Source organism: Gordionus sp. m RMFG-2023, chromosome 1, assembly GCF_954871325.1.
Source record: "Gordionus sp. m RMFG-2023 chromosome 1, tfGorSpeb1-WG-v2, whole genome shotgun sequence".
Lineage (NCBI taxonomy): Eukaryota > Metazoa > Nematomorpha > Gordioida > Chordodea > Parachordodidae > Gordionus > Gordionus sp. m RMFG-2023.
The window spans coordinates 21,459,231-21,486,559 of NC_088775.1; the positions used below are offsets into that span (position 1 = coordinate 21,459,231).

Here is a 27,329-nt window from a genome sequence, read left to right on the forward strand (position 1 = left end):
ATTAAGGGATTAAGGTTAATTAATTGTAAGATAATAAAAAATTAAGATTAAAAAAGGGGAAAAAAGAAGGTATAAATGATTATATTATAAAAATAATAAAAATTAAATTAAAGGAATTAGGTTTTGAGAAATAGTGGTTAATAGATAATAGAGATAGAAAGAAAAGAATGAGATAATAAAATTTAGTGATAAATAAATTCATTAAGGGAGGGGAAAAAAAATAAAGAAAGAGTTATAAATAAGGATTGGATATTATAAATAGGTTAGGATAAGAATATTTAAATATTTGAATATACTTGGTTATCTTCTTAATTATTGGTTATGAAAGAAAAATATGTATAAAAAATTGTAATGTAAGTACTGACAAAAATTGTGAGTATGTTCAAAATATATATACAAGTTGAGTATCTTGTAGAGATTTATTAATGTGTAATTGATAATATGAGATGAAAATTGATGAGGTAATCTAAAATTAAAGAAAGGATTAAGTAAAATAAAAATATTCATTCATATTTACAAAGTTGAGGGAATATTGTTTTTATCAATTCAAAGATGATTTTTCAAATCTCTCAATCCATGTTAAGTACGTGTACACCATCAATTCTCGAAATTCCATTCATCTGTTCTGTTTGTATAAAATAAATAAATAAAATCAACAAATAAAAAAATAAAAATAAATACGTAGCGATGACATGACGTCACGATGACGTAGTGAAGACATCGGAAAATTATAATATAGATAAATCTCTTATACTTATTTGGATTTGGACCTTGAAAATAATTTTATGGAAGAGACATTATAATTAAATTTAAAAATCAATAATATAGTTGATTAGTGATTTTGAACTCGGCTAAAATATTAAATTATTAATTTTCAATTAATAAATGATTATATTTATTTAATTAGAGTTATATAATAATTTAAATAATAAAAGTCAATTTAAATGCTAAATTATTTAGTGAGTGTATTGTTATATTTTTAACATAGAATTTGATTGCAAGCTGACATAGTATAATTTATATGTAATAATTTAATCTAATAATTAAAATAGTATTCATTTAATAAAAATTAAGAGAGTCTTATTAATTTTTTAATAAAATTAAATCTATATAATACTCAATAGAATTATAAAAGAAATTACTCAGAGGGCAATTAAAAACATTTATTTTTAGCTCAAGGGGATATTAAGGAGCCATTAAAAAAAAATTTTGTTTCAGGGGGCTATTCAAACTTTTCAGGGGGCTCGAGCTCCTGCGCCCCACCCCCTAGCGACGGCGCTGCTGGGGTAACAAGAAAAGATAAAGTGCGCAGTACAAGAATACTAAGTAGTTTAAAGGTAGTGCCCGTTAAGACTAAGTTAATGGTAAACAGACTTAGGTGGTATGGGCACACAATGAGAAGGCCTATGAACTACATAGGAAATAAGGTCGAGAGTTTGGAAGTGATGTGCAAACGTAAAAGAGGAAGGTCATAACTTCAATAAAGCCATATAGTTAAAGCCAATATAAAGAAGTATAAATTAGATAAAAGAAATTGTATGAATAACATAAAGTGGAGTCAGATGTTGAAGGAGCTTACCACCAAAAAAGGTGAGAGCTTAAGAGAAAAAAAGAAAACAAAGCTTTGTGCGTAGGGTTAAAAGGTTAATATTAAAAAAAGAACGACGATCCAGGCAATTCTAAAAAATAAATCAAATCTGGGTTCGTCTCGATTCTTAAATCATCAACTTCAATCATATCAATATTTATCTTCTAGTAATTTCGAGAGTCGTTGTGATTTAGTACTATAAAAATATTTGCTTTTTAATTAATCATCTATCCTAAATATCTTTTTAAAAATGGTACAATATAATTTTAAAAGCATTTGCGTGGTTCCTACTTCAAAGGTATATGATTTTAAATTTATAAAACTAAGTAAATATTTAGGATTTTATTGACATTGTTTTATCAAAAACTCAAAGAAAAACTCCAACAGTTGTTCACAAACACTACAAAATATCGCGAATCAGGCAATTTTATATGCGAAAAGTTAGATATACCCAACAAAATTTTGACGAAAAACTGAGCCAAATATTAGTGGATTTTCCAAAAATTGATGATATACACCCATTTTATTCTGACCTAATTAATATTCTATATGATAAAGATCATTATAAAATAGCATTGGGGCAACTTAATAAGGCAAAACAGTTAATAAATAAGTAACTTCTTAAGTTTTCTTATTTTAGATTATATAAAATATTAAATTTTCTCTCAATTCATATGAACCTAAAAATTGTTATATTTAATTAGTTAATATTAATTTTTAGCATTGGAAAAGAATATCTAAAATTGCTCAAGTTTTCAGATTCATTATACAGATGCAAACAGTTGAAAAAAGCTGCCCTAGGAAGGTAATATATATATATATAAATCACAGGCCTACAAACAGGGATAAACAGGCAATGCAGCTCCTCATGGGCAAATGTTTTCTAGTGGCCTCTATTTTATAGGAGGTTTGCCCCCATACCCCCATTTGCAGGCCTTCAGCCCACTTTTATCTGGCCATTCATTTAATATCATGTTTGTATTATATATGTTTATATTATTTCTTATATTTTTGGATTAAATATTTTAAGAAATGTTCAAATTTCATTAAAGTTTACTAAAAATGCACAATATGATCTCATTATAAAATTAATAATATTGAATTAATAAATATATAATCAAATTTGCACTTTTTAATTTTTTTTGTGACAATTATATAATTAAAGGCAGGTTCCAAAGAATAATTTTTTAAAAATTTTAGAAAAATTACCATAATTTTTTTTATAAATAAGAATAAATTTAAAAATTTTATATTATCTCAAATATTTATACAATTGTACAAAATTTTAAGTCAAATTTAATATTTTATGAGATATAACAATTTAAATTGTGTAATGGGATATTTTACCACTTACATACATTTTATTAAAAAAGAATTAATTAAATTATCATATATATATATAATAATAATGAAAATATAAAAAACTTGCAGAGAATAAAATAAAAAATTAATTATTCATTCATTGGGGAAATTTGATTATTTACTTTATCAAATAACAAATAATTCATTTTAAGCAAAATGAAATATACAAGAAAATAAACTAAGACAACAAGATCTTTATAATACAAAGGCAATTATGACTTAAATTAAAAATCAAAAAAAATTTATTGAAAGAAGACTGGGAAAATATATTTTTTTGAAATTATTTGATAAACTTAAATATTTTTGGATTTTGTTGGTATTGTTGCACCTCTCATAATTTTGCTTAGGAAAGCCAATTATTGATGTATATATGACATATTAAAAAACTTGTTTACAGGGATGAGTGAGTAGCTAGTGAGCCATCATTATTTTTTTACTATTTTTTTCTCTTTTGTTCAACCCCCCATTGAACCAATATTTTTGTGAAACACTCTTGGGCAAGGTAATGTTAAAAAAGCATGGAAATTTGGGATGGAGTTAATATTATATATTAAAGATAATGACTCAGTAGCTAATCGCTTATCAAATGAAGAAGAATAAACTTAGTTTAAAAGGAAAATTAACCTTTCCTAGAGTTTTATTAATTTATTCAATATTCATTACATATTAATACTAACTTGACTGGCGATTCATACATTGAAATGCATTAAAAAGTATACAAACATTGAAGTCAGTCATTGAAAGGCATTTAAAAGTGAAAGATATTTAAACAAAATATCTTACAATGGCTACTACAGCCAATGACATTGACTTACCTTTAATAAATGAATTGTCATTCTAGATTAGTATAAATGTCATTAGCATTAATAAAATATAACTATTTTACCTATTTTATTTATCGGCGACTATATTGTTTCATAGCTGGATATTTCTGTGGTCTATTGAATGTTTGAAAAAAAACATTGAAAAGAAATAATATTCTATTCACATTAATTATGGAAAATAGGATTAAGTAAGTATATATGAATAAATTAATCAATATCAAATTTTTACTTTGGTATCTAATAAATATGTCAGGCCTAGAACAATACTTTAGAAAAGCTTTCTATAGTATTCAAACCCAATTCTCCAGACCTGTGATTCTTTTTTTTTCACCTAGGCCCAAAAAATATTTAGAGTGATGTACTCCACTCGAAATCCAGAATTTTTTTTCACTGGGTTAAGTTAGTCATTTTATGATAGACTATAATAAAAACTAGTTTTTTTATACATCTTGGAATATTTAGATAACATTAAAATTTGTTATATAACAAAATTATATAAAGGAAGCGTCAGAATTGACCGGTCAAGAATTTATTCCTGATCGGATCAGTAAAAAATTGTTAAAATCCGATTCACAATGAGCTCATTTCATTTGTCTATGCTGACTTTTGTTTAAAAGTTTTATTAACATTCCAAGATAGTTATGCATTAAAAATTAACTGCTTATCTTGTGTCAATTCCGAGATATGCATATTTACATATTTTAATATCTACATAGCTCTAACAAAAAATATTAGGCAACTTGATTTTTTCGTTTTTGTTCCTAATGCACTTAGATATGCTAACTTGATTATCGTTTTTTTATTAGTGAAATTTGTAGATGTGTAGGTAGCTATTGAAAGCAGTCTTTTAAAACTCTAATTTTTACAAAAACTTGCATGCATTCTATTCCATCGATTGTTTGTGTAATTTACTAGTAATTTTTAACAATAAGTAATCAAGTTTGAACATAAACATAGCTTAATGAAGATAGATATACTTGTTTCTTAAATATTTTTATCCAAATTTGGAATTTAAAAAAATCCTAATATGGCCCCGCAAAATCATCGATGGGTCTCCATCTCAGAACCCTGATTTAACAAACGACACCGAAATTTTTCAAATGTTAAATTATAGTTTTTTTTATTTATGAAAGACGCTTGAATTCTTTAATTATAATTATTGCAAGCTGACTATCTGTTACTCGTTAATAAATAATTTCTTGCTCCAGTGGTATTTAATATTAATTAAGCTTTTGGGGAAATAAAATTTAATATTTTAATTGGAATTAAAATTTTATACTATTCAATATAATTGATCGATTCAAATAATCGGATACCTAGACACACGATAAGTCTTTGATCTTAAGAATTTCCTTAATAAGTCGCATTCATAAGATATTTCAAGAAAACTGTAAATAGTTCAAAACTATACAATAAGCATGAAAATTTATTTAAAAACTGTTTTACGATAATACATTCCTTTAAATACCAAAGATTATTTTGGTATAGGAATAAAAAATTTGGAATTATCTTGCCTTGGAGATTGCTGGGTAATGTATAAATCATGTATTATTTTTTTTTAAATCACAAATTACCGATTGGCTGTCGCTGAATTATGAATACGAGCTCAATTGACCACGCCAAATTTTCCACGTTTAATTGACGTAACATCGAATCAACATATATAATATATTTGCCTGTTTGTTTTGGCGTCTAAACGGCTTACTTTAAATTTTATTTTATCATTTTTATTTTACCAAATTTTACGGGCTGTAAAATTATCAAAATTAAAAATCCTGACCGTACCCAAAATTTTGACCTCTGCAGGCCTCTGATAAATAAATTGCCAGGTCTAGCCAAATGGCCAAATTTTTTTTATAAAATTTGGTTCTATAACACGTTACTCCCCCAATCAACCAACAAATATGTCCAGAACACAAAATATCAGAAACCTACTAATATCTGAAATTAGAGATTTGTTTGATCATAAACTACGTGAAAAGGTCGCTAGGTTTATATATATCCCAATCCAAAACAGTTGAAGAATGCTGGATGCTGTTTAAGGGAGACATCCATGAAGCGAGCAAGATTCTGATAAATAATAATTCTCTGGGAAAGAATGAATAGATATCTATGATCACTTTACTTAAAATTGAGGAGCTTCGCTCGAAACTACTTTGACTGGGAGCTCTGGAAAATCACCCAAAGATCTTTAAGAATGGCAGAAGAACTTTTACGGCGAGGAAAGCTTATGAGATAGATGTAGACATGAGAAGCAATAGACTTTTTGATGCTTGTAGTAAACTCAAGTATTTCTACAAATCGAAAATTTTCAGAAAACCACCTCTCATTCGTGAAAACAACAAAGTTATTTTTGACCAGGAAGACCAAATGGCACTTTGGACAGATTATTATATGAATATCTTTGAATCCAGAAAACCTGTGAGGATATCATATGAACAACATACTGCCTCCCAATTTACATTGACCGAAATATCCGCTGCTTTGATGAAACTAAAGAATCACAAAGCCCCTGGTCCGGATAATATCACAGGAGAACAACTAAAAGCAACATCGGATGCCATACCACGCTTTCTGCTTATTATCTTCAACAAAATATGGTCTTCAGGAACGACTCCTAAGGACTGGAATTTATCCACTCTTTGTAACTTCCCAAAGATCTCGAACCCTACTAACCGGGATTACATGGCTATTGCACTTACTTCAACGGCGTCCAAGATTTTCATGGTTCTACTCAAGACCCGTATTCTGCAAACATCGCAAAATCTCTTTGCAAAATATATCTGTGCCTACCGTCCAGATAAAAATATCATGGAACCATTCCTCTCTCTTAAATTTTTTTTTTCTCTTTAGCTTTCACCTTTTCTGGTGGTAAGCTCCTTCAACATCTCTCTCCACTTTATGTTATTCATACAATCTCTTTTATTTAATTTATACTTCTTTATATTGGCTCTAACTATATGGCCCCATTGAAGTTTTGGCCTTTCTCTTTTACGTTTGCCCATCACTTCCAAACTCTCGACCTTATTTCCTATGTAGTTCATAGGTCTTCTCATTGTGTGCCCATACCACCTAAGTCTGTTTACCATTAACTTAGTCTTAATGGACACTACCTTTAAACTACTTAGTATTCTTGTACTGCGCACTTTATCCTTTCTTGTTACCCCAGCAATCATCCTCAGCATTCTCATCTCCATAGTTTGTAGACTTCTCTCGTCTGATTCTTTGATTGGCCATGTTTCCGAACTATATAGAATAGTGTACTATGGAACTGTAAATTTTTCCCTTTAATTTGTGTGGGATTCTTTTGTCAAATAGCACTCCAGATAAAGATCTCCACTTTAACCACCCTTGATTAATCTTACTTTTTATCTCTTTTTCCATTGTGCTATTTGTTTGTATAGTGGAGCCCAAATATTTGCAGCTTTCAATTGCCGATATCTGCCATTCATTTATATCAATACTCTCTGTTTCATCTCCTATTACCATATACTCCGTCTTTTCTCTATTTACTTTTAATCCGTGCTTTTCTAGGATATTTATCAACTCCGTAACGGGCTTCGAACCGGACTTGGGTCTAAATTTTTTTAAAAAATCGGGTTCGGGCCGAGTCGGGCCTTGGAATTTTTTTTAAATATATTTAAATTTATCAATTTTATATAAATTTTTTAGATAATAAAAATATTTTATTTTCTTTATAGAACTAGACGCCATATAACATATGTCTTTTGTTTTGAGTAATTATAAAAATAATTTCTATATTTAAATAAGTTCGGGCGGGGCCGGTAAATTTTCTTAAAAAATTTGGGCCGGACCGGCAAAACTATTTAAAAAAAATTCGGACCGGACTTGAAAAATTAGGCCTGATGCATGTCACTAATCCTTAACCCCATTTTTTAAAGTAAATTAAATAATTGGCTATTCTCATGTTGGCTGTTTTCCTTTCTCCAATGCAGCTTGTTTCCAAAAGATGCATAAATAACAGATTTCTATCTGTTATTCCTACATGTTAAATGTGGCCTGCCCACTAAGTAAATGTCATCATATACAAAAAATTCTATCACGAGGAAGATTATTATTGATATATAATAATAAGTCAATCAAAATTTTTCCCACAAAATGGCGTATACATTTGATTATGATGTGCGCTAGCGGTCTGCATTGGGCTGGTTTTAGGTCCAAAAGCCCTCCCACCCAATGTTTTAAAAATTTTTAACCCGCCCATAGTTTTCAAAAAAATATATACCCACCCGTCCTGCATATTTGTCTTAAATCTCTTACTAGCCCGCCCGCCCATTATTTATAAAAATTTTTTAACCCAAGACCACTTATAAAGTTTAATTATGCCATTCTTTCAATTTTTTAAGCATCTAATAAAAATATTTCAGCATTACACCTCTACAAAGTTTATAATTTAGGTAAATAATTTATGCATAAAAAAATAATAATTTAAATTATGGACAATTTATTTGATCAAATGGTATATTTATGAAAAAAATATTAATATAAAATTGACATTATATGTAATTATAATGCAAAAATAACAAGAATCGACATTGGATTCAAGCACGTTCTTCTTTATTCTAAAAACCTTCCAGCAATGCTTAATCCTCGTTCAGAAGGAGCACTAGTTACAGGAATTGTTAATATTTTTCTTGCTAATAGCTTTGGCGAATCTCCTTGTCTTTTCCACCAAAGTAGGATATCCTTTTGAAATATATCCTCTTCCTCAAGTGAGATCTTTAAATAAAAGTGAAACCAATAATAATAAATTTAAAAAAGTAATTTAAAATTTAAATTTTGTAATATACAGCTTAAAATTTTGCTAAATTATCCATATCAAAACTGGTTTCTTTAAGATTTAAATATTTTGTTATGTCATTAGGTACAATACACTCTTCTGTAACAACCTCATCCTCCCATCTGTTGGGGTTTAATTTTGATGCGGATGCTATTTATTTCAAACATTGAATTTAATATAGCTAAGCGATTTTATAATTTATTAATACCCTTTAATTGGATTCTCTTTGCTTTTGGGGAAAAGGATAAAATTAGATTTTCATCCACGTCGATGTTATATTCTTCGATGCAAATCAAATCCTACATGTTTTCAATATGTTTTAATTTCTTTCGACGTCATACTCATTTGTCGGAATTTTGGTATTAAAAATGTTGAAATTTTATGAAGCATATGGATTTCAAATTTTTCAATTATAATATTTTTAGCTTATTTCTTTTTCACAATTTGTTTTTCCCATTATATCCATATTTATTTGATTATGAAAAAGTTTTATTGTTGTTTATTACATAATATAGTTAGGTAAGTGTTCTTCACTTAAAAAAACGATTGGTACAATAAAAAAAGAAATATTGTTATTGATCATTTAAATAATTATGATTTATCTTTAGTTTGTTTTTGAATAAAAATTTTAAATTTCTTTAACCCGCCCGCCCATTGTTTAAATTTCTTAACCCGAACACCCACCCGCCCATAGTTTCAAAATTTTTTAACCCGCCCGCCGGCCCATTCTCGAAAATTTTTTTACCCGTGGGCGGGCTGTGCGCTATCATCATTTGAATAAAATTGTAGGGGGGTAGTTTTTACATTGTTTTTGTTTTGATTTTTTTGAATTTTTATAGACTCATTTTTACTTTAATATATAAAAGCAGAAGGCTTCCGATAAATTTTTTGTTGACCTGGCCTGATTATTATTTTGCGACCTCGCCAGGAATTATATAAGTTTCGTAATTTTCAATATGACTATTTAGTCCCACAGCCTGGATTTATTTTTAAAATTTTTAACGGACTTTTGATCCGGGCCTACATGTCTGTAATATCGATTGATGATGTTTGTCAATATATCCAATTCAATATCAAACATTTTAAAATAAAATATATTTATTTTTCAATAAATTATGCTATTGTTTTTTTTATTGCGAATTTTATAATATTTTTGACATTTTATACTATTTGAATTTAATAAAATTAGCAAATATTTAAAAAAATTTTTTATAGCATATTTAATATTTCCTTGACATAAATGTCATAGGGGTGAAGCAAATTTAATTAGAAATTTTAAAAACTTATATCATTTATAGTGCACATTTTTTAATTTTGATAAATATATTATTTTAGTGGAATCATCCAGCATGTATAGAGTACCTACCCTCTGAATTTCAAACAATGATGAGTTTTTGTAAATTTATCCTAAAATTTTTGTTTAAAAATTTATATAAATTCAAGGTAGTTCACAAGTTCATAGCAAATCTGTTTGATAATTATAGGGTAGATGTTCTTTCAATGTTAAAATTTTTAACAAAACGCTCGTTATAAAGGACAGTTTTAAAGATTTGTTAAAATCCTACGACATTATATGTCTAACAAATTAAATCAACTTATATTAGAATGGCAACGTTGATGAGAGGACAAAAAGAAGGGTTGGAATATCTGGAAAGCGTGAGACAACATATGTCAAGGCTGCCTAACATTGACCCCAACCAGCCATCCATCTTAATATCAGGCTTTCCCAATGTTGGGAAGTCTAGTTTTATGAATAGGGTAATATTTTTAATTTTCCTTAATCTTATTCAAATCGCATATTTTTGGTGTTTTTTAAAATACAATATACGCAAGTATTTGAACTATTAATTATAATTTTTCGGTTATTCAAACAATTTTTTATTTATTTTTCTTAATAAATTATAATAAAAAATCAGAAATTTTTATCTTCAATTTTATCTTATACTAAACACTTTCTTATAAATACTATTACATTTTTTTAAGCGGTGCTTAAACTTTTGAGCGCCGAAAGGGGGGGGGGATTATATATAAACTTAAAAGCTGAAGGAGGGGTCATTTGATGAAGGGATATTTTTTAATTATCATATTATTAGATATTATAAATATTCATATTAATATTTATAATTATTAAGTAAAGATATTAATTAAACACTGGGACTGGGAGCACACATTCGAATCAAATACCCCCTCCTTCCACAAACCATTAGCTAACCATTCTAACTTATATTTATAAAATAATTTTGATTTCCTTTGCCAGATCACGAGGGCCGATGTCGAGGTACAACCTTATGCCTTCACCACTAAATCACTCTATGTTGGGCACACTGACCATAATTATCTTAAATGGCAGGTTCGATATTATTGATTATTTCTGAGGTTGGGGAGGGGCACAAGTTTACAAATTGGAAATGAAGTAGGTAGGTATTTGAGTCTTTGGGTATTCATTATTAAAAACAAATATATACATAATAATATAGACATGGTATTTTATATGATCAATAAATCAATAGTATTTTAGAAACATTGGAGGAAAATTGGATATTTATAGTAGAGGCGGACTAACCTCTGAAATTTTTGAAAGAAGTTTTAGTCCCGGGTCATTCCATGTGAAATCAATCACCTTATAACCCGACCATCTCAGATTTTGTTAGAATTTGGTATTTAAGTTAATAAAGTATTGTAATTGACGAATCCAAAATATTAGACTCTCTATTAGAACCAGAGATATAGGGCTTCAATGTGGTTCAACTTGGTCATTTTTCAAAAAAAATGATTTTTTAAAATTGGGATGACTTTTATATTAGATGCACTATGTATATCTATTATGGCTCATTTTATAGTCCTAAGTTCTTGAACATATGTTAAATATAATTAATTTTTAGTTTATATATTTTTTTAAATTGCGGTTAAAAATTTGTAATTAATTTTTTAAAATGTTACTAAAAATTTTTCCCCAAATTTCAGATATATATAAATTAACAGGATAGTGCATAAATTTTGAGTCAGGAATTGGAAGAGATCTTGAAAATCGTTCCTCTAAAAATTCTTGCTCATCTTGATTTTTTTATGGGATGGGAAAAATAAATATTTTTATATTTTTCTAAGCGAATTTAAAGAATTCATAGGGAGATTTTATTTGAATATCATAAGGACGTTGTAAACTGGCCCGTGCAGCCAGCAAACATTTTTCCCATGGGCAGTAGGAAAAAAATGCCACTCTGCTGGGATGGCGAAGTCTACTTGATGATAACACAAATTTATAAAATTTTTCCTATTTTTATATTTCTCCGCGGACCCATCGGAATAATAATAAATGTATTTTTTTAGTAGAAATTTATTTAATGTTACTAATCTCCACATAATCGTAGTTCACCTGAAGTTTTACGTATCACTACCAGTTTGTCAATATTCACATTACCATTATATTTGTATTTATTGTTGATCATATTAATTTTTACATTCGTTGGTAAAAGTTAAATTCTATAATCTACGGAAATCCAAATAGGCTGTATAAATCACGATAAGTCAAATTCTATAAAAATTCTATAATCCAGCATCAATCATTTTGATAGTGCCCTTTATCATTATCATAAATTCTATAACTTTGTTTAACTTTAACGGTTGAGCTTCGTCTTTAGTATCAGGGTATCGTAAACATAGTTCTCCGGCGATTAATTGATCGCGAATTCTTATCTTCAAATTCGCATCTTCGGGCTAGCTCCTTTATAGTTTTTAAATAACTCAAAACGGATTCTGTAGGCCCGCGACTGTTTTTAAATACTCAAAAAGGATTCTGTAGGCCCGCGACTAATCTAATAAAATCAATTCTAGATGCCAGAACAGTTTTATCTTTATAAGTTGTTTTCAATTTTGGTATATCTGCCCATATTTTCTTAGGAAGAGTAATTCTTTCTTTTTTTTCAGTTAATATTTATTCCTCCATAAGCTATAAGTAATTTTTTCAAAGTGACGTCAGTTTGAGGAATATTTTTTTTTGTCCATAGTCGTCAATAGAAAATTTTGAGGGTATTTTATGTGTCTATAGTCGTACGTGTAGCCCATTTATCTCTTATCTTTTCATAATTTCTAAACAAATATATTATTTTTTTCATAAACTGAAATTTTTTTTTATAATTCTATATAATATTTAACTTGACCGAAGATCGAAAACCGCGCGACTTTTTTTTTACCTCGTCGCCAAATATAATATTGAAAGTTTAAAAACAATAATGAATTTTTATTTGTAATTCTTTTGCATATATACATTTATATAATTATCCAATTTAACTTCTAATAATATGCAATTTGATTAACCTCGATAATATAATATTACATGTCGGAAAGTTATAATAATATAATACACAAATAACGTCCTTTTAAAATATATAACATCCTTTTAAAATATATAACGTAACCTTTTGAATAAATACGATATTCAAATATAACAATCACAGATAACCAATAATGATCTTGCTCTAAATTATGTCGAATTTTGATGTTTTCGATATAAATATTGTAAGATTATATTCACTATAATTTTAATAAATACCCTTTAAAAGATTACAAGTTATTTATTTTCCAATATCCGATTGATTGTATTTTATAAAAAATTGCGAGTTTATATATAAAAAATTTGCTATGCAAAAACAAAACATTTTCTATGCAAAATAACAATAATCTATAATATTATTCGTACATAGACGTTCGTTAATAATCATGGGTTTTTATGTTCAAATAAAAAAAATTTGTTTATGCAAAATTTTAAAAAAAAGTAAGTTCATTACAGATAACTTAAATATTCATCTATCATTTAAATATTCAAATCATAACATAAAAAAAATATATCTTTTTTTTTAATAACTTCAACACCTTCGCACTTCTACTTAATTCTACCCCTCATACATTGTTCCCTTGTCCTACCACAGGTTCGTCCTCCTGTACCGCTAACATTTGATTGTTGGTGCTAATAGTGGGACATCTCCGTAAAATATGATCCCCTCCACAAAACCAGCAAGCCATTCTTCTTCGGGACCCCATTCCCGTTCCCTTCTACGATTATACGATCTGCTTGTGGGTCTATCTGCCGTCATCTCTCCATACCTGATCTGGGCCTCCTCTCTGGCGGCATCGATCCATCTTCTCGATTCAGCGGATCCGTCAACCATTCTAATTTCGATCTTCAAAATATAGTTTCCCACTCGCACGTATGACGCCATCTATCACGGACTAAAGCTGAAAATATACTATATTTATCATGTATTTATCTCTTATAATTCAACCGCTAATTCTCAATACTCTTAATCATTCTCGTATTACCTATGCCTCTCTCATTCTTTTTTATCAACTTGTTCATACCTTCTAGTGTACTTAATATGTAACATTCTGATTATCGTCATTCTCGCAGACTTGTTAAAGGAGCAATTTAATTATGCCTATCAGCATTCTCGACATTCTGATTCTCATAATCCTCGCAGACGTGTTAAAAACAAATCGATTATGTCTATCAGCATGCTCTACATTCTGATTCTCATAATTCTCGCAGACTTGTTAAAAAAAACAAATCAATTATGTCTATCAGCATTCTCTACATTCTGATTCTCATAATTCTCGCAGACTTGTTCAAAACAAATCAATTATGTCTATCAGCATTTTCTACATTCTGATTCTCATAATTCTCGCAGACTTGTTCAAAACAAATCAATTATGTCTATCAGCATTCTCAACATTTCAGTAATTTAATCGATTTACAACGCCATTTATCACTAATCTAGACACCTAGGTCTTAATTGCTTAATATGCCTCGAAACTACTCCTATTCTTCCTTCAATTTCTACTTCTACCTTCTTGCTCCCTATATTCTTCTTCACTATACCTTTCCCCCATTTAAATGGGCCATCAAAAAGTAATATCCAAACTAGGCTTCCGATCTTAAATCTGTCATTAATTATAACTTCTTTCTGTTCTATTCTTTCTTTCAGAAAATCTAATTCAGTTCTGGTTTTTCTACCTAAAAATATCTCTGCTGGTGAGTATCCTTTGTTTCTCTTGGTATTGTTGTACGCTAATAGTAATAACCACCATTTTCCTTCTCCATATTTTTCCTTTTTTAACCAACTCTTAACTAGCGCTTTCTCTCCGCTTGTCCATTACTTCTCGGGTAATGTGGTGGTGCTAATAAATGTTTAATCTTCCATCTATCACAAAATTTGTCAAAATCTCTGCTTATAAATGCTGGACCACCATCTGATACTAAGGTCTTCATTAATCCATATTTACTTACGAAGTCTCTTACCTTATTCAAAGCTACTTTCGTCGTCAGACTTGATACCGGCTGACAATCTATCCATTTCGAACCTGCATCTACCATTATAAAATATTTCTTCCTTTCATATTCTAAAAAATCTACGTGTATTCTTTCACAGGGTACGTCTGTTTCTGGCCATTTATCTCCCCTAACTTTTGCAGGTACATTCGCACACTTATTACATGTTTCACAACTCTTAGATAATTCTTCAATTTCATTATTCATTCTGGGCCACCAAATGTATTCCCTCGCTTTATTCTTCATTCTTTCTATGCCCTGATGTCCTGTATGTACGGCTGCTAACATGTCCTTCCTTAACCTACTTGGTATCACTAAACGATATCCTCTCATTAAACAATTGTCTTCTATATTCAATTCACCTCTACTGTTCTTAAAGGCCTGGTCTCTATCTTCCCATTCTTTATCTCTCTTCAAACAGGCTCTAATTCTCATTAATTCTTCATCCTGCTGAGAAATCTTGTCTACAAGCTCTAAAGTTATCGGTCTTTCTCTTGTGTCTATCCTTAAAGCTCTTATCACATTACAATTTAGTTCATCTTCTTCACTATATTCTAAAATATTTATCATTGGCTCTATTTCCTTGTCCTCCTCTAAGTCCTTATCCCATAATCTCGATAATATATCTGGTAAACAATTTTGTTTGCCTGCTCTGAATCTTATTTCGAAATCAAAATTCCCTAACAACATCAACCATTTCTGTAACCTTGGAGACATCATCAACTCATTATTATCTCTTTTAAAAAGCCCTACCAGCGGTTTGTGGTCTGTATATAATACAAATCTCCGGCCTAACAAATACTCTCTACATTTGGTCAAACCAAACCTGACTGCTAAGGCTTCCCTTTCTATAGTTGAATAATTTCTTTCAGCCTTATTAAACTGTCTAGACACAAATATTAGCACCACCACATTACCCCTGAAGTAATGGACAAGCGGAGAGAATGGTAGCGCTAGTTAAGAGTTGGTTAAAAAAGGAAAAATATGGAGAAGGAAAATGGTGATTATTACTATTAGCGTGCAACAATACCAAGAGAAGCAAAGGATACTCACCAGCAGAGATATTTTTAGGTAGAAAAACCAGAACTGAATTAGATTTTCTGAAAGAAAGAATAGAACAGAAAGAATTTATAATTAATGACAGATTTAAGATCGGAAGCCTAGTTTGGATACTACTTTTTGATGGCCCATTTAAATGGGGTAAAGGTATAGTGAAAAAGAATATAGGGAGCAAGAATGTAGAAGTAGAAATTGAAGGAAGAATAGGAGTAGTTTCGAGGCATATTAAGCAATTAAGACCTAGGTGTCTAGATTAGTGATAAATGGCGTTGTAAATCGATTAAATTACTGAAATGTTGAGAATGCTGATAGACATAATTGATTTGTTTTGAACAAGTCTGCGAGAATTATGAGAATCAGAATGTAGAAAATGCTGATAGACATAATTGATTTGTTTTGAACAAGTCTGCGAGAATTATGAGAATCAGAATGTAGAAAATGCTGATAGACATAATTGATTTGTTTTGAACAAGTCTGCGAGAATTAGAATGTAGAGAATGCTGATAGACATAATTGATTTGTTTTTTTTAACAAGTCTGCGAGAATTATGAGAATCAGAATGTAGAGCATGCTGATAGACATAATCGATTTGTTTTTAAGTCTGCGAGGATTATGAGAATCAGAATGTAGAGAATGCTGATAGGCATAATTAAATTGCTCCTTTAACAAGTCTGCGAGAATGACGATAATCAGAATGTGACATATCAAGTACACTAGAAGGTATGAACAAGTTGATAAAAAAGAATGAGAGAGGCATAGGTAATACGAGAATGATTAAGAGTATTGAGAATTAGGAAACGGTTGAATTATAAGAGATAAATACATGATAAATATAGTATATTTTCAGCTTTAGTCCGTGATAGATGGCGTCATACGTGCGAGTGGGAAACTATATTTTGAAGATCGAAATTAGAATGGTTGACGGATCCGCTGAATCGAGAAGATGGATCGATGCCGCCAGAGAGGAGGCCCAGATCAGATATGGAGAGATGACGGCAGATAGACCTACAAGCAGATCGTATAATCGTAGAAGGGAACGGGAATGGGGATCCCGAAGAAGAATGGCTTGCTGGTTTTGTGGAGGGGATCATATTTTACGGAGATGTCCCACTATTAGCACCAACAATCAAATGTTAGCGGTACAGGAGGACTAACCTGTGGTAGAACAAGGGAACAATGTATGAGGGGTAGAATTAAGTAGAAGTGCGAAGGTGTTGAAGTTATTTAAAAAAAAGATATATATTTTTTTTAATAACTTCAACAAATTGTTTTTAAGATTCTGATGGAATCTCTTTTGCTGTTCAGTAATAAAAGCATGGCGAATCAAAATAAAATTTTTTAAATAAGTAATTAAGAAATTCTCAGCTGTTTGCGTTTGGGTCTCTAGACTGGTTCTATCTACAGATATCCATTGCTTGAACGTTATACTGTATATAACATGTGATAAATTTTATAATTTAGCCCTTAATGCTTGGTTCGCAGGACATTCATGACATTCGCCAAAATAACAGGCTGGCAGGGGAGGATTGCAAATCATTTTTGGAATTATGTCTTTGTAAGTCTTTATATCAAAATCTTTAATTTTTGTTAAAGTAGCTAAATTGCTACCTATTATTAGCAACTTAACATTCTGATGGATTAGGCAGACACAAACCGAGTGAGTGCCACTTGAACCTGGCATTATGCAATTTTTAGGGCACAATTAGGTGAATTTTGAAAAATTTTAAGAGAAGAGTAGATAGTTTTAAAATTTATATAGATAAATTATTAAGAATTAACCGTTCTTGAACATTAATACTTTCATCATTTCCAATTATAGAAAGGCAATCTTTTTTTCAGGCAGTAATCTACTATATTCATCGTTTAAATAGAAACTTTTTACAACGTCAACTGTGCTCTGATCTATGGTTTTACCTGCCTTGGGATTAGGAGTTGAAAGAATCACCATTTGACCAAGTATGAATTTTGATTACGGATCATATAAAACGAAGCATTAAATTGTTTTTTAATTTTGTGAATGCTCCAATTTGGAGGTTATGTCGTTAATAATTGATATTTTTGTGTTTTTGACAATAATGGATAATTATTTTTCATATGAATTATCAAATCGTCGCTACCAGTTGTATTCATTTTTGGTTGAAGAATTTTGCCAATAGCTGTTGAAATTCTGCTGAGCTTTTTCTTGGGATATCCTTTTTCTCTTAGTCTCTTTTTTTTATTAGAGAATGGCCCCATTTTATTTAAAGTAGAATTTAAGGATTCTAAGTGTAAGGAGTTGCGCATTGTCGTTATTAATTGGATAATCATTTTCTATATCAGTGGAGTTTAAGAAATTATTTGAAGTTGTAGGGATGTTGCTACCTCTAAAATTGGAATACTATTCTTCTTTTTATATAAAAATTTGCGACACTTAGGACAAATATATTTATTCTCCTAATTTTATGATACATTGTCATCCAAATCGTCACTTTTCTTAAACCTTTTTTGAAATAGTGATTTGGAAGATTCAATGGATTTGTACTAAACATATTAATAAAATATTAATTTATTTTAGAAATTATAAATTATAAATTTTAGGAAAAAGTAACAGATAAAAAAATCGATAAATTATTGGAAAAAATAATTAATGCTTAATAAATTTTATTATCTATAAATTAAATTCAAGGAAATTTAATTAAAATTATTTTAAATATTTTTATTATATGCTTACTATTAATTATTAGAAAAATATTTTATTATGGAATAAAAAAATTCTTAGATTGACTTATATTGTTAAAATTGATTTTTTAAATTACTTACGCTATCTAGCGGATTTTTTGAAAATGAGATTTTTCTTAATTAATTTTTTTGGCCACATTCTGAAATTTTTTATATTAACAGTTCTTGGTACTCTTTACAAAATATCTGAAATTTGGAAAAAAAAATTTAGTCTAAGATTTTAAAAAATTAATTACAAATTTTTAACCGCAATTTAAAAAAAATATATAAACTAAAAATTAATTTTATTTAACATACGTTCAAGAACTTAGGGCTATAAAATGAGCCATATAGATATACATAGTGCATCTAATATAAAAGTCATCCCTTTTAAAAATCATTTTTTTCGAAAAATGACCAAGCTGAGCCACTTTGAAGCCCTATATCTCTGGTTCTAATAGAGAGAGTCTAATATTTTGGACTCGTCAATTACAATACTTTATTAACTTAAATACCAAATTAACAAAATCTGAGATGGTCGGGTTGTAAAGTGATTGATTTGACATGGAATGACCCATCCCAGATTTTATAAAGTTGATTAAATGGATGAAATTACGATTACAAAAAATATAAATAAAATAGAACGAAAAGACCAACATAGAAACATGTTACTTTTTATTTAATGTTTATTTAGTATTTATCGAGCTTTTTATAATAATAAAATAAACTCAGGTTATTGACACCCCTGGTATATTAGACAAACCTCTTGAACAGAGAAATACTATCGAAATGCAGGCCATAACCGCCTTAGCCCACATAAAGGCTATAGTACTCTACTTTCTTGACGTGTCGGAGACATGTGGCTACTCGTTGCAAGATCAGGTTAGCATTTTATTAGAACTGTTGATTGATTTTAAAAGTAGAAATATTTTTATTTTTATAGGGTAAAACAGGTTTATTGCATCTAAAGTAGAGGTCTGCATTACCCAATGTTTTAAAAAAATTTTAACCCGCCAACCCTACCCGCCCATATTTTAAAAAAAAATATACCCGCCCGCCCCGCCCATTTGTCTAAAATTCCTTACCCGCCCGCCCATTAGTCTAAAAATTTTTACCCGCCCGCTCATTTATAAAAAATTTTAACCCAAGTAAATTTAATAATAGCCATTCTTTCAATTTTTTAAGTATCTAATAAAAATACTTCAGCATTACACCTCTACAAAAAGTTTATAATTTAGGAAATTAATTTAAGCATAAAAAAGTATTCAATTTAAATTATGAACAATTTATTTGATCAAATAGAATATTTATGAAATAAATATAAAATTGATATTATATGTAATTATGATGCAAAAATAATAATGAATCGACATTTTCTGGATTCAAACACGTTCTTCTTTGTTCTAAAAACCTTCCAGCAATGCTAAATCCTCGTTCAGGCACTAGTTGCAGGTATTGCCAATATTTTTCTTGCTAATCTTGATAGCAACCCGCCCTCCCATTCTCGAAAATTTTTTTACCCGCCCACTTAGATGGGCGGGCGGGCCGAAATTCCGCCCAATGCAGATCTCTAATCTAAAGGATTACCATAGTAATTTGTATGCTATATATATTTCTAAAAATTCGAACGCGTTCAAAGTTCATTGATAAAATTCTAACACCTTCACGTTCGTTCAAAACTTTATTAATAAATTTAATTTTAATATTTATGTAAGGCAAAGGAAATTATTAAAAGAAATCTCTAAACATATATATTTTAAATTTTATTAAAAGTTTATTTGCAAATCATTTAAGTATATCTTATACAATTTCATCGACTTTATATATATTTCTATAATGAGTAATTTTACATTTCACAATTAATGAAAATAAAATAAATAAAGAAACTTGACTAAAACCAAAGTTAATTGAAAATATATAATTGACCTTTAAGTAAAATCGATTTGATTTTAATGAAAGAGAAATTGTAATAATTGATTAGAATAAATTGTGAGCGATTGTATTGAATAATTAAGGAAGAATGATGATTTTATTTTTAACTAAGATCAAGAAAACAAAAGGTAAAAGTAATCATTATCATCTTGGTATGTATACAAAATTAACATCAATTTAATATTAAATAAAAATCAATGTATATAACGTTTTAAAAAATCAATTTAATATTAAATATAATATAATATATCGTTTTAAGCCTTAGGTCTTCTATTATACAAAATACATTAATAAACATTGTTACTTGTATTTAACATGCATCACCCCCCAAAAAAAAATATTTAAAAAAAATTAAGTAATGACAATACAATTGATAATACGAAATAATTTTGAGAGAATATCAAAAAACTGGGAAAAGTATATCAAATATCATAACAAGAATTAAAAATTTGTATTACGGGGTATGTATGATACATATATTATCAAAAATTTATTAGAAAATATTTGAAAGAAATAGTTAAATAACAATGATTAACCAACAAATCAAATAAATTGGGAGGGAAGTGGGGAGGGGTCAAACTAGCAATACTATATAGTTTTTTTTTCGTAGTTATACCCTTGACTTCGACATATATAAGAAAGGTATAATTTACACTATAATTGTGCTAGTAGTTATCCATAATAGTTCTTTTTCATAATTATAAATAAATTACACTATATATGGTTAATGGAGAGGGGTCAACCTAAAAATAGCATATAGCTTTTTTTCGTAGTTACCCTTGACTTAGATCTATAAGAAAGGTATAACTTACACTATATAAATTGGAATAATATTAATAATAACCAATACTGGTTTTAATTTAATTATTATATTACCACATTCCAGAAATTGTATTATTTTAAATACTAATCCTTGTTTTTAAACAAAAAAAATTAAATTTACAAGTTTAAAAAAAAATTTTTAGGTTATTTTAATTGTTAAACATAAAAGGTGCTTACAAAATCTTTAGCAAAAAAATTTTTTTTTTATAACGATTAAATTGAATCATTCTTTAAACAACGGTCTTTTCATCTTCAGACCCATACCTAACACGCAAAGGATGTAACCAGTCTCTTTAACACGTCTCTTCAATTTCAGACCCATACCAGGTGCACATATGTTGAATTCAGTCTCCGCACCAGCTTCCAATACTGGTGCCCCTATCCTCCACCATAATGAAAGAGAAATTGTAATAATTGAATAGAATAAATTGTGAGCGATTGTATTGAATAATTAAGGAAGAATGATGATTTTATTTTCAACTAAGATCAAGAAAACAAAAGGTGAAAGTAATCATTATCATCTTGGTATATTATATATACAAAATTAACATCAATTTAATATTAAATAAAAATCAATGTATATAACGTTTCAAAACATCAATTTAATATTAAATATAATATAATATATCGTTTTAAGCCTTAGGTCTTCTACAATACAAAATACATTAATAAACATTGTTACTTGTATTTAACAGATTTTATAATTTTTAGAAGTAAAATATATCATTTAAACGTTTTTACCAAAATTAACCCTTTAACAACTTTTAATAGATTAACCTTGTAAAATTTAAATCAGAATTAAACTACACAAAGATTGACAGAGAAGTCTTGTCTATAATATACACGGTATTGAACAAAATTTACAATAATCAACCACAAGCCCCTCGTATATATTTTTACGAAGGGACTGAAGGATAATTTGGCGATGGGAGCTCACGATTTTACGATAATACATAGACCGGGGAAACAAAATATAGTATAGATTGTTTGTCTAGATTACCACAGACGATCACATAAGAGATGATACAAGGAATAGATTGTAAAATAATTGATGATAAATTATGGGATATACCAATAAATTTCAAAATAATAGTTAAAGAAAAAAGTGTTGATAAAGAATTAATGGAAATCATCGACAATATTAGGAATGATGAACCGATAAAGATCAAAACATACAAAAATATGGAGATGGAATTGAGCTTGATAAAAGATTCTCTCTTTAAGGAAAATAGGATTAGATTTTATAATTTTTATAAGTATAAAATAACATTTAAACCTTTTTACCGAAATTAACCTTTTAACAACTTATTAAACATTGTAAAATATTATTTAACAAATTTAATATGAATAAATGATTTTAGAACAATATATTAAGCCATATTTAAAATAAATAGTATTTTTATACATATAAATAAAATATAATATAGTGAATAAATTTTATTTATAAAAATAATTATATTATTTTTAACATTAAAATTTTTTATATATCATTAAAATTTATTTATATAATTTATAATTATAATCAGGGTTGTGTATTTGACAGGTCAAATTTATTAAATAAATGTTTTTAAGACAATATTAACTTTATTATATATAATAGTAAAAAAATGAATCTACGTAATATAAAATTATATTTTTTTAAATTCTATAATTAATGCTACGATTTCCATAGCAGAGTCTTGTTTGATTTATATTCAATATTATAATTTTCTTAAATTTTTTAAATCAATCTTAGATTATACTCTTACCAATTTGTTGGTTGTCAACTTCAATTGATTTCTTTTCTTCTTATAAATTTTGCCCCAAACCGACTAATTTCTTTCTGAAAAAGAAGTATAACTAGGAATTATTGGTAAGATATTTGACACATGTTTTAGTTGGGCACGTTCCAACAACTTGAGGCCGAAATCTGTTATGAAAGTTATTTTAGCTATTAAATATACCCTTTTACTTTTAAATTTATGATATTACTTTAAATAATTTGATTATCATCACCTTGTAAAATGTCTAATTCTTATATTATATCACGCTTCATCAAATTACTGCTAGTAAGATGTTCCCCTTATATTGAGCCAATAAATAATCAGCTGTGTGCGCATATGTATTTGGATTGTTTTTTTATTTCAAATGTATCATTAAATTTTTTTTCTTCAGATAGAAAAATTATAAAATGTTAGCATGATTGAATTATGTGTTTTCCAAATTAATCATCTCGTTTTTTCGTGGGCCAAAGTACATTTATCCCTTTGCACTTACAACAATAAAATAGCTAAATGTTAAAGAATAAAAATTTTAAATTTTTCGTTCAAAATTCTACATTTAGTATATCATTGGTAATTCCTTTCGGACAAATATCCAACTTCTACAACATCTGCTTTCAGAGCTTTCTTACATATTTGAATTTATTCTTACATTCTATTGACAATGTCCATCTAGTTTAGATAATGAAATATAAATTGGCATAGTAATTTTCTCAAACCATGTTTTAGCAAAATTATTATATTATTTATATATTGAGATCCAATCAAATTATTAATGAGAAAAATTCTTTTATTATTTTAATATGAAAATTCTTTTATTATTTTAATATGAAAATCTTATATTTTAATATAAAATTATAACTAAATCGATGCCTTGATGATACAATTTTAAATAAATTGTAACCTAATTAGATTGATAGACATGCTTTGAATACATATTATAAACCACTATATTTATTCACCAATAATATTTTAGAGTATTTTACCAGGTCAAATACTTATTCGGTCAATTGACCGGTTAATGCCAACCCTGATTACAATACTTTAAATTGTGCTAAACAATTTAGATAGAAAGAAAGAAAGAAAAGCTATTAACTATTTTATATCTATGAATATTATTATAATAATCATAATAATTTACAATCTAAAATAAATTAAACAGGCTACTTATATTTATAGTTATACTAGTTGATGACCCGTCAAGAATGACGGGAATAATAAAATCTTGAACTATTATAAGAATTTTTTTAAATACATTTTTTTTTATAAAATAAATGAGAAATTTAGTGATTATTTATCATTTTACTAAATTTAGCGTAAAATATATGAAATTGTAATCAAAAATGTAGTGTAGATATTGATAAATTGGTATTGTATGTCATTTTCAGAGTTCAAATATTGTTGTTGAGATAAAATTTTTATACTGGCATATTTTGGGGTGGTAATATGAGATAAATGTATTGGCTAAATATAATTTAAATTTATTTGTTAAATCTAAATTATAATAAGTATTTGGGATTAGTAAGGGAGGTTAATTTTCTGGCATGAGAAGATATTGATAAATAGATATTTTATACTATTTGCAGAGCTCCCATATTGTGGTTGAGATAAAAAAAAATTATTACCATATTTTGGGGTGGTAAGTAATTTAAATTTATTTGTTAAATCTAAATTGTAATATAAAAATAATTTATAAAAATTAATAAATTTTACTTTGATTGAATATAAATACTTACGCTAAAATTAATATGAGATAAATGTTTATTTTTCAATTGGCTAAATATAATTTAATTTGCTATTTTAAATTTAATAATATTCATTCTTATCATAATTTGAGGTGAGGTTAGTATTCTTATAACAATAAGATCTAAATTATATAAATTAATTGAAAAATATGTTAATAGCAAAATAATAACATATATAAGAAAGATTATATTACAAAATGTAATATAGAAGGTGGCTGAGTGGGAAGAACCTTTGCCTTTAAAACGTTAAATCATGTGTTCGAATCCCGTGGTATACAAAAAATTTTCTTAAAATTTAACATTAGAGATATATAGTCTCCATCGATTTATTTAACATTAAGAAGATAGGAAAGTTGATAGAAAAAATAAAAATTAACATTAAGTTGATAGGAAAGTTGATAGGAAAAATAAAAATTAACATCAAGATTATACGAAAACGTTCAATTCTTGATTACGGTGATTATATATAAAATAATAAATATTACAATCAAGTGCCTCTTAGAACTTGAAGATTTTAAAACTGATTTACTTTTTATACACGTTTTATATTTGGCTAGGATAAAGTTAGTTCATTGAATATAGAATTTTATTGAAAAGTATATTTCATGTTAATGTTAATTCATGTGATTCTGAATTTTCAAAATCAGATAATGATGATGAAATAACAACATCCAAATAATATTCAAAATAATAAACTATACTATATGACAGAAAAAGTGGCTAGTTAAAAATTTACATGTGGTAAATGCAGCTGATTAAAAAATTACCGTTTTTTCTTAAAAAATTCAAATAAATCTAAGATTGAACGAACGTAAAAAACGAAAGCGTTTGTCAAAAAAAAAAATAACGCCGTTCATCATTTTTTTAAAAATCGAACTTGTTCACGACAACATTCGTAATTTGTATATATTTTTGGATATGTCTTTCAGTAATGGTATAATTAAGTAAAAATAAGATCTTTTAACAAGGTTATTATAATTTTTTCTTTTTTATTACAATGGATTCGAAGGATATCTATGCAGAGAGGTGTCTTTGCATAAAACTTGTTAAAAGGGTAATTTTAAATGTTCTAAATACGGATTCCTTTTGTAAACATGCAAGTATCAAGTTACTTAAACAATGGAGATAAGAGTATGTACTATGGATATGATATTTCTTTCTTACTATATTAGAATGATTAATGTTTTTTGTGGGATAATATCAAACTATACAAAAATAAGAAATATAAGAACAAGGTTGCAAATTGTAGAAGGAAGATATGTTTTTAGAGCCCTGCATCGGACTATTTTTTATTGAACTGTTTAAAAGGTACAATAGAAATAACGAAAATTTTAATTATTTAATATTTATAAAGAAATTAGAAAAAAAACAAAATAATTTTCAATTTTGTTTATCCGAGTTCTATCTGGTCTTAAATTAAATTTAAAATTAAGGTCCGAATTCAATCAACCTGAGTTTTCGATTCGGATCTATCCGTGCAGGATTCTAGTAATGATATTTGATAAGCTTGCATTTTCCTTAATTTTTTTGGCAAAAAGCTGTATATTAATATTTAAGTTTTTAAATATTTTTATAAAATTATTTCTTTTCTTAAAATTATTTCCAGGTTGCTCTCTATGCAAATATACAACCGCTATTCATTAATAAGGTTATAACAAGAAATTTATTTCCATATTTTATAAAACGTTTCATATATATTTCTAACATATAATCCTTTTAAATTATATCGTTGTTTTTCAACTACAAAATATATATTAATACAAAACAAAATTATACATTCAGAAAATTGTTTTGATGTGTTTTCATATTTTGTGCTTTCTAAGCTTAAAACTTATTTCAGGAAATCTAGTATTGATGTCTTAATTTCAAAAAATTTATAAAGATATGTTTAGCCACGTTTTTTATTTTAAAAAAAGGCTTATTTCATATTTTGGATAAATTTTCTACTTTTATTGTTTTATATTTTGGACGCAGCCTTAAAATATCAATAAGCTAAAACTAATTATCTTATATTAAATAAGTTCTTCTACATTTTCGACTTAAATAACTTTCTTTTACTCCTGTGAAATTGTTGAATGCCGAAAATGTTTATCACATCTTTTTATCTTTTTAAAATTAGCCCATAATGATTATAGCTAATAAGGTTGACATAAAAGGTCTCGACGAATTAAGTGAAGAGAATAGGCTTTTGTTGGATAAAACGTTTTATTCTCAGGATGTTCCTTTCAAGACTATGAGCGCATTGACACACCAAGGGGTCATAGATGTCAAAAATGAAGTAATTTTTGTGGAAATTTGTATTATATATTTGGAATATGTTTTGATACTTTTATCTCTAACACATTTTTTGGTGATCATATTTTTTTTCAATTATTAAAACATCTCTTTCATTGGAGTGTAATTTGGTTATTATTAGA

At 27.8% G+C, this 27,329-nt stretch overlaps 1 protein-coding gene across 1 annotated transcript in view; it reads left to right on the top strand.

Moving 5' to 3' along the window:
• The first annotated feature begins 1,825 nt into the window (after positions 1 to 1,825).
• Positions 1,826 to 27,329, top strand: part of LOC135922637 (GTP-binding protein 4-like) — a 43,912-nt gene continuing 18,408 nt past the window's right edge. Inside the window, exons 1-8 of the mRNA XM_065457057.1 lie at positions 1,826 to 1,886; positions 1,927 to 2,201; positions 2,310 to 2,393; positions 10,180 to 10,333; positions 10,833 to 10,925; positions 19,386 to 19,535; positions 26,519 to 26,560; positions 27,032 to 27,190. Coding sequence (XP_065313129.1) covers positions 1,839 to 1,886; positions 1,927 to 2,201; positions 2,310 to 2,393; positions 10,180 to 10,333; positions 10,833 to 10,925; positions 19,386 to 19,535; positions 26,519 to 26,560; positions 27,032 to 27,190 — 1,005 coding nt within the window. The 5' untranslated portion in view covers positions 1,826 to 1,838. The remainder of the gene's footprint in view (positions 1,887 to 1,926; positions 2,202 to 2,309; positions 2,394 to 10,179; positions 10,334 to 10,832; positions 10,926 to 19,385; positions 19,536 to 26,518; positions 26,561 to 27,031; positions 27,191 to 27,329) is intronic.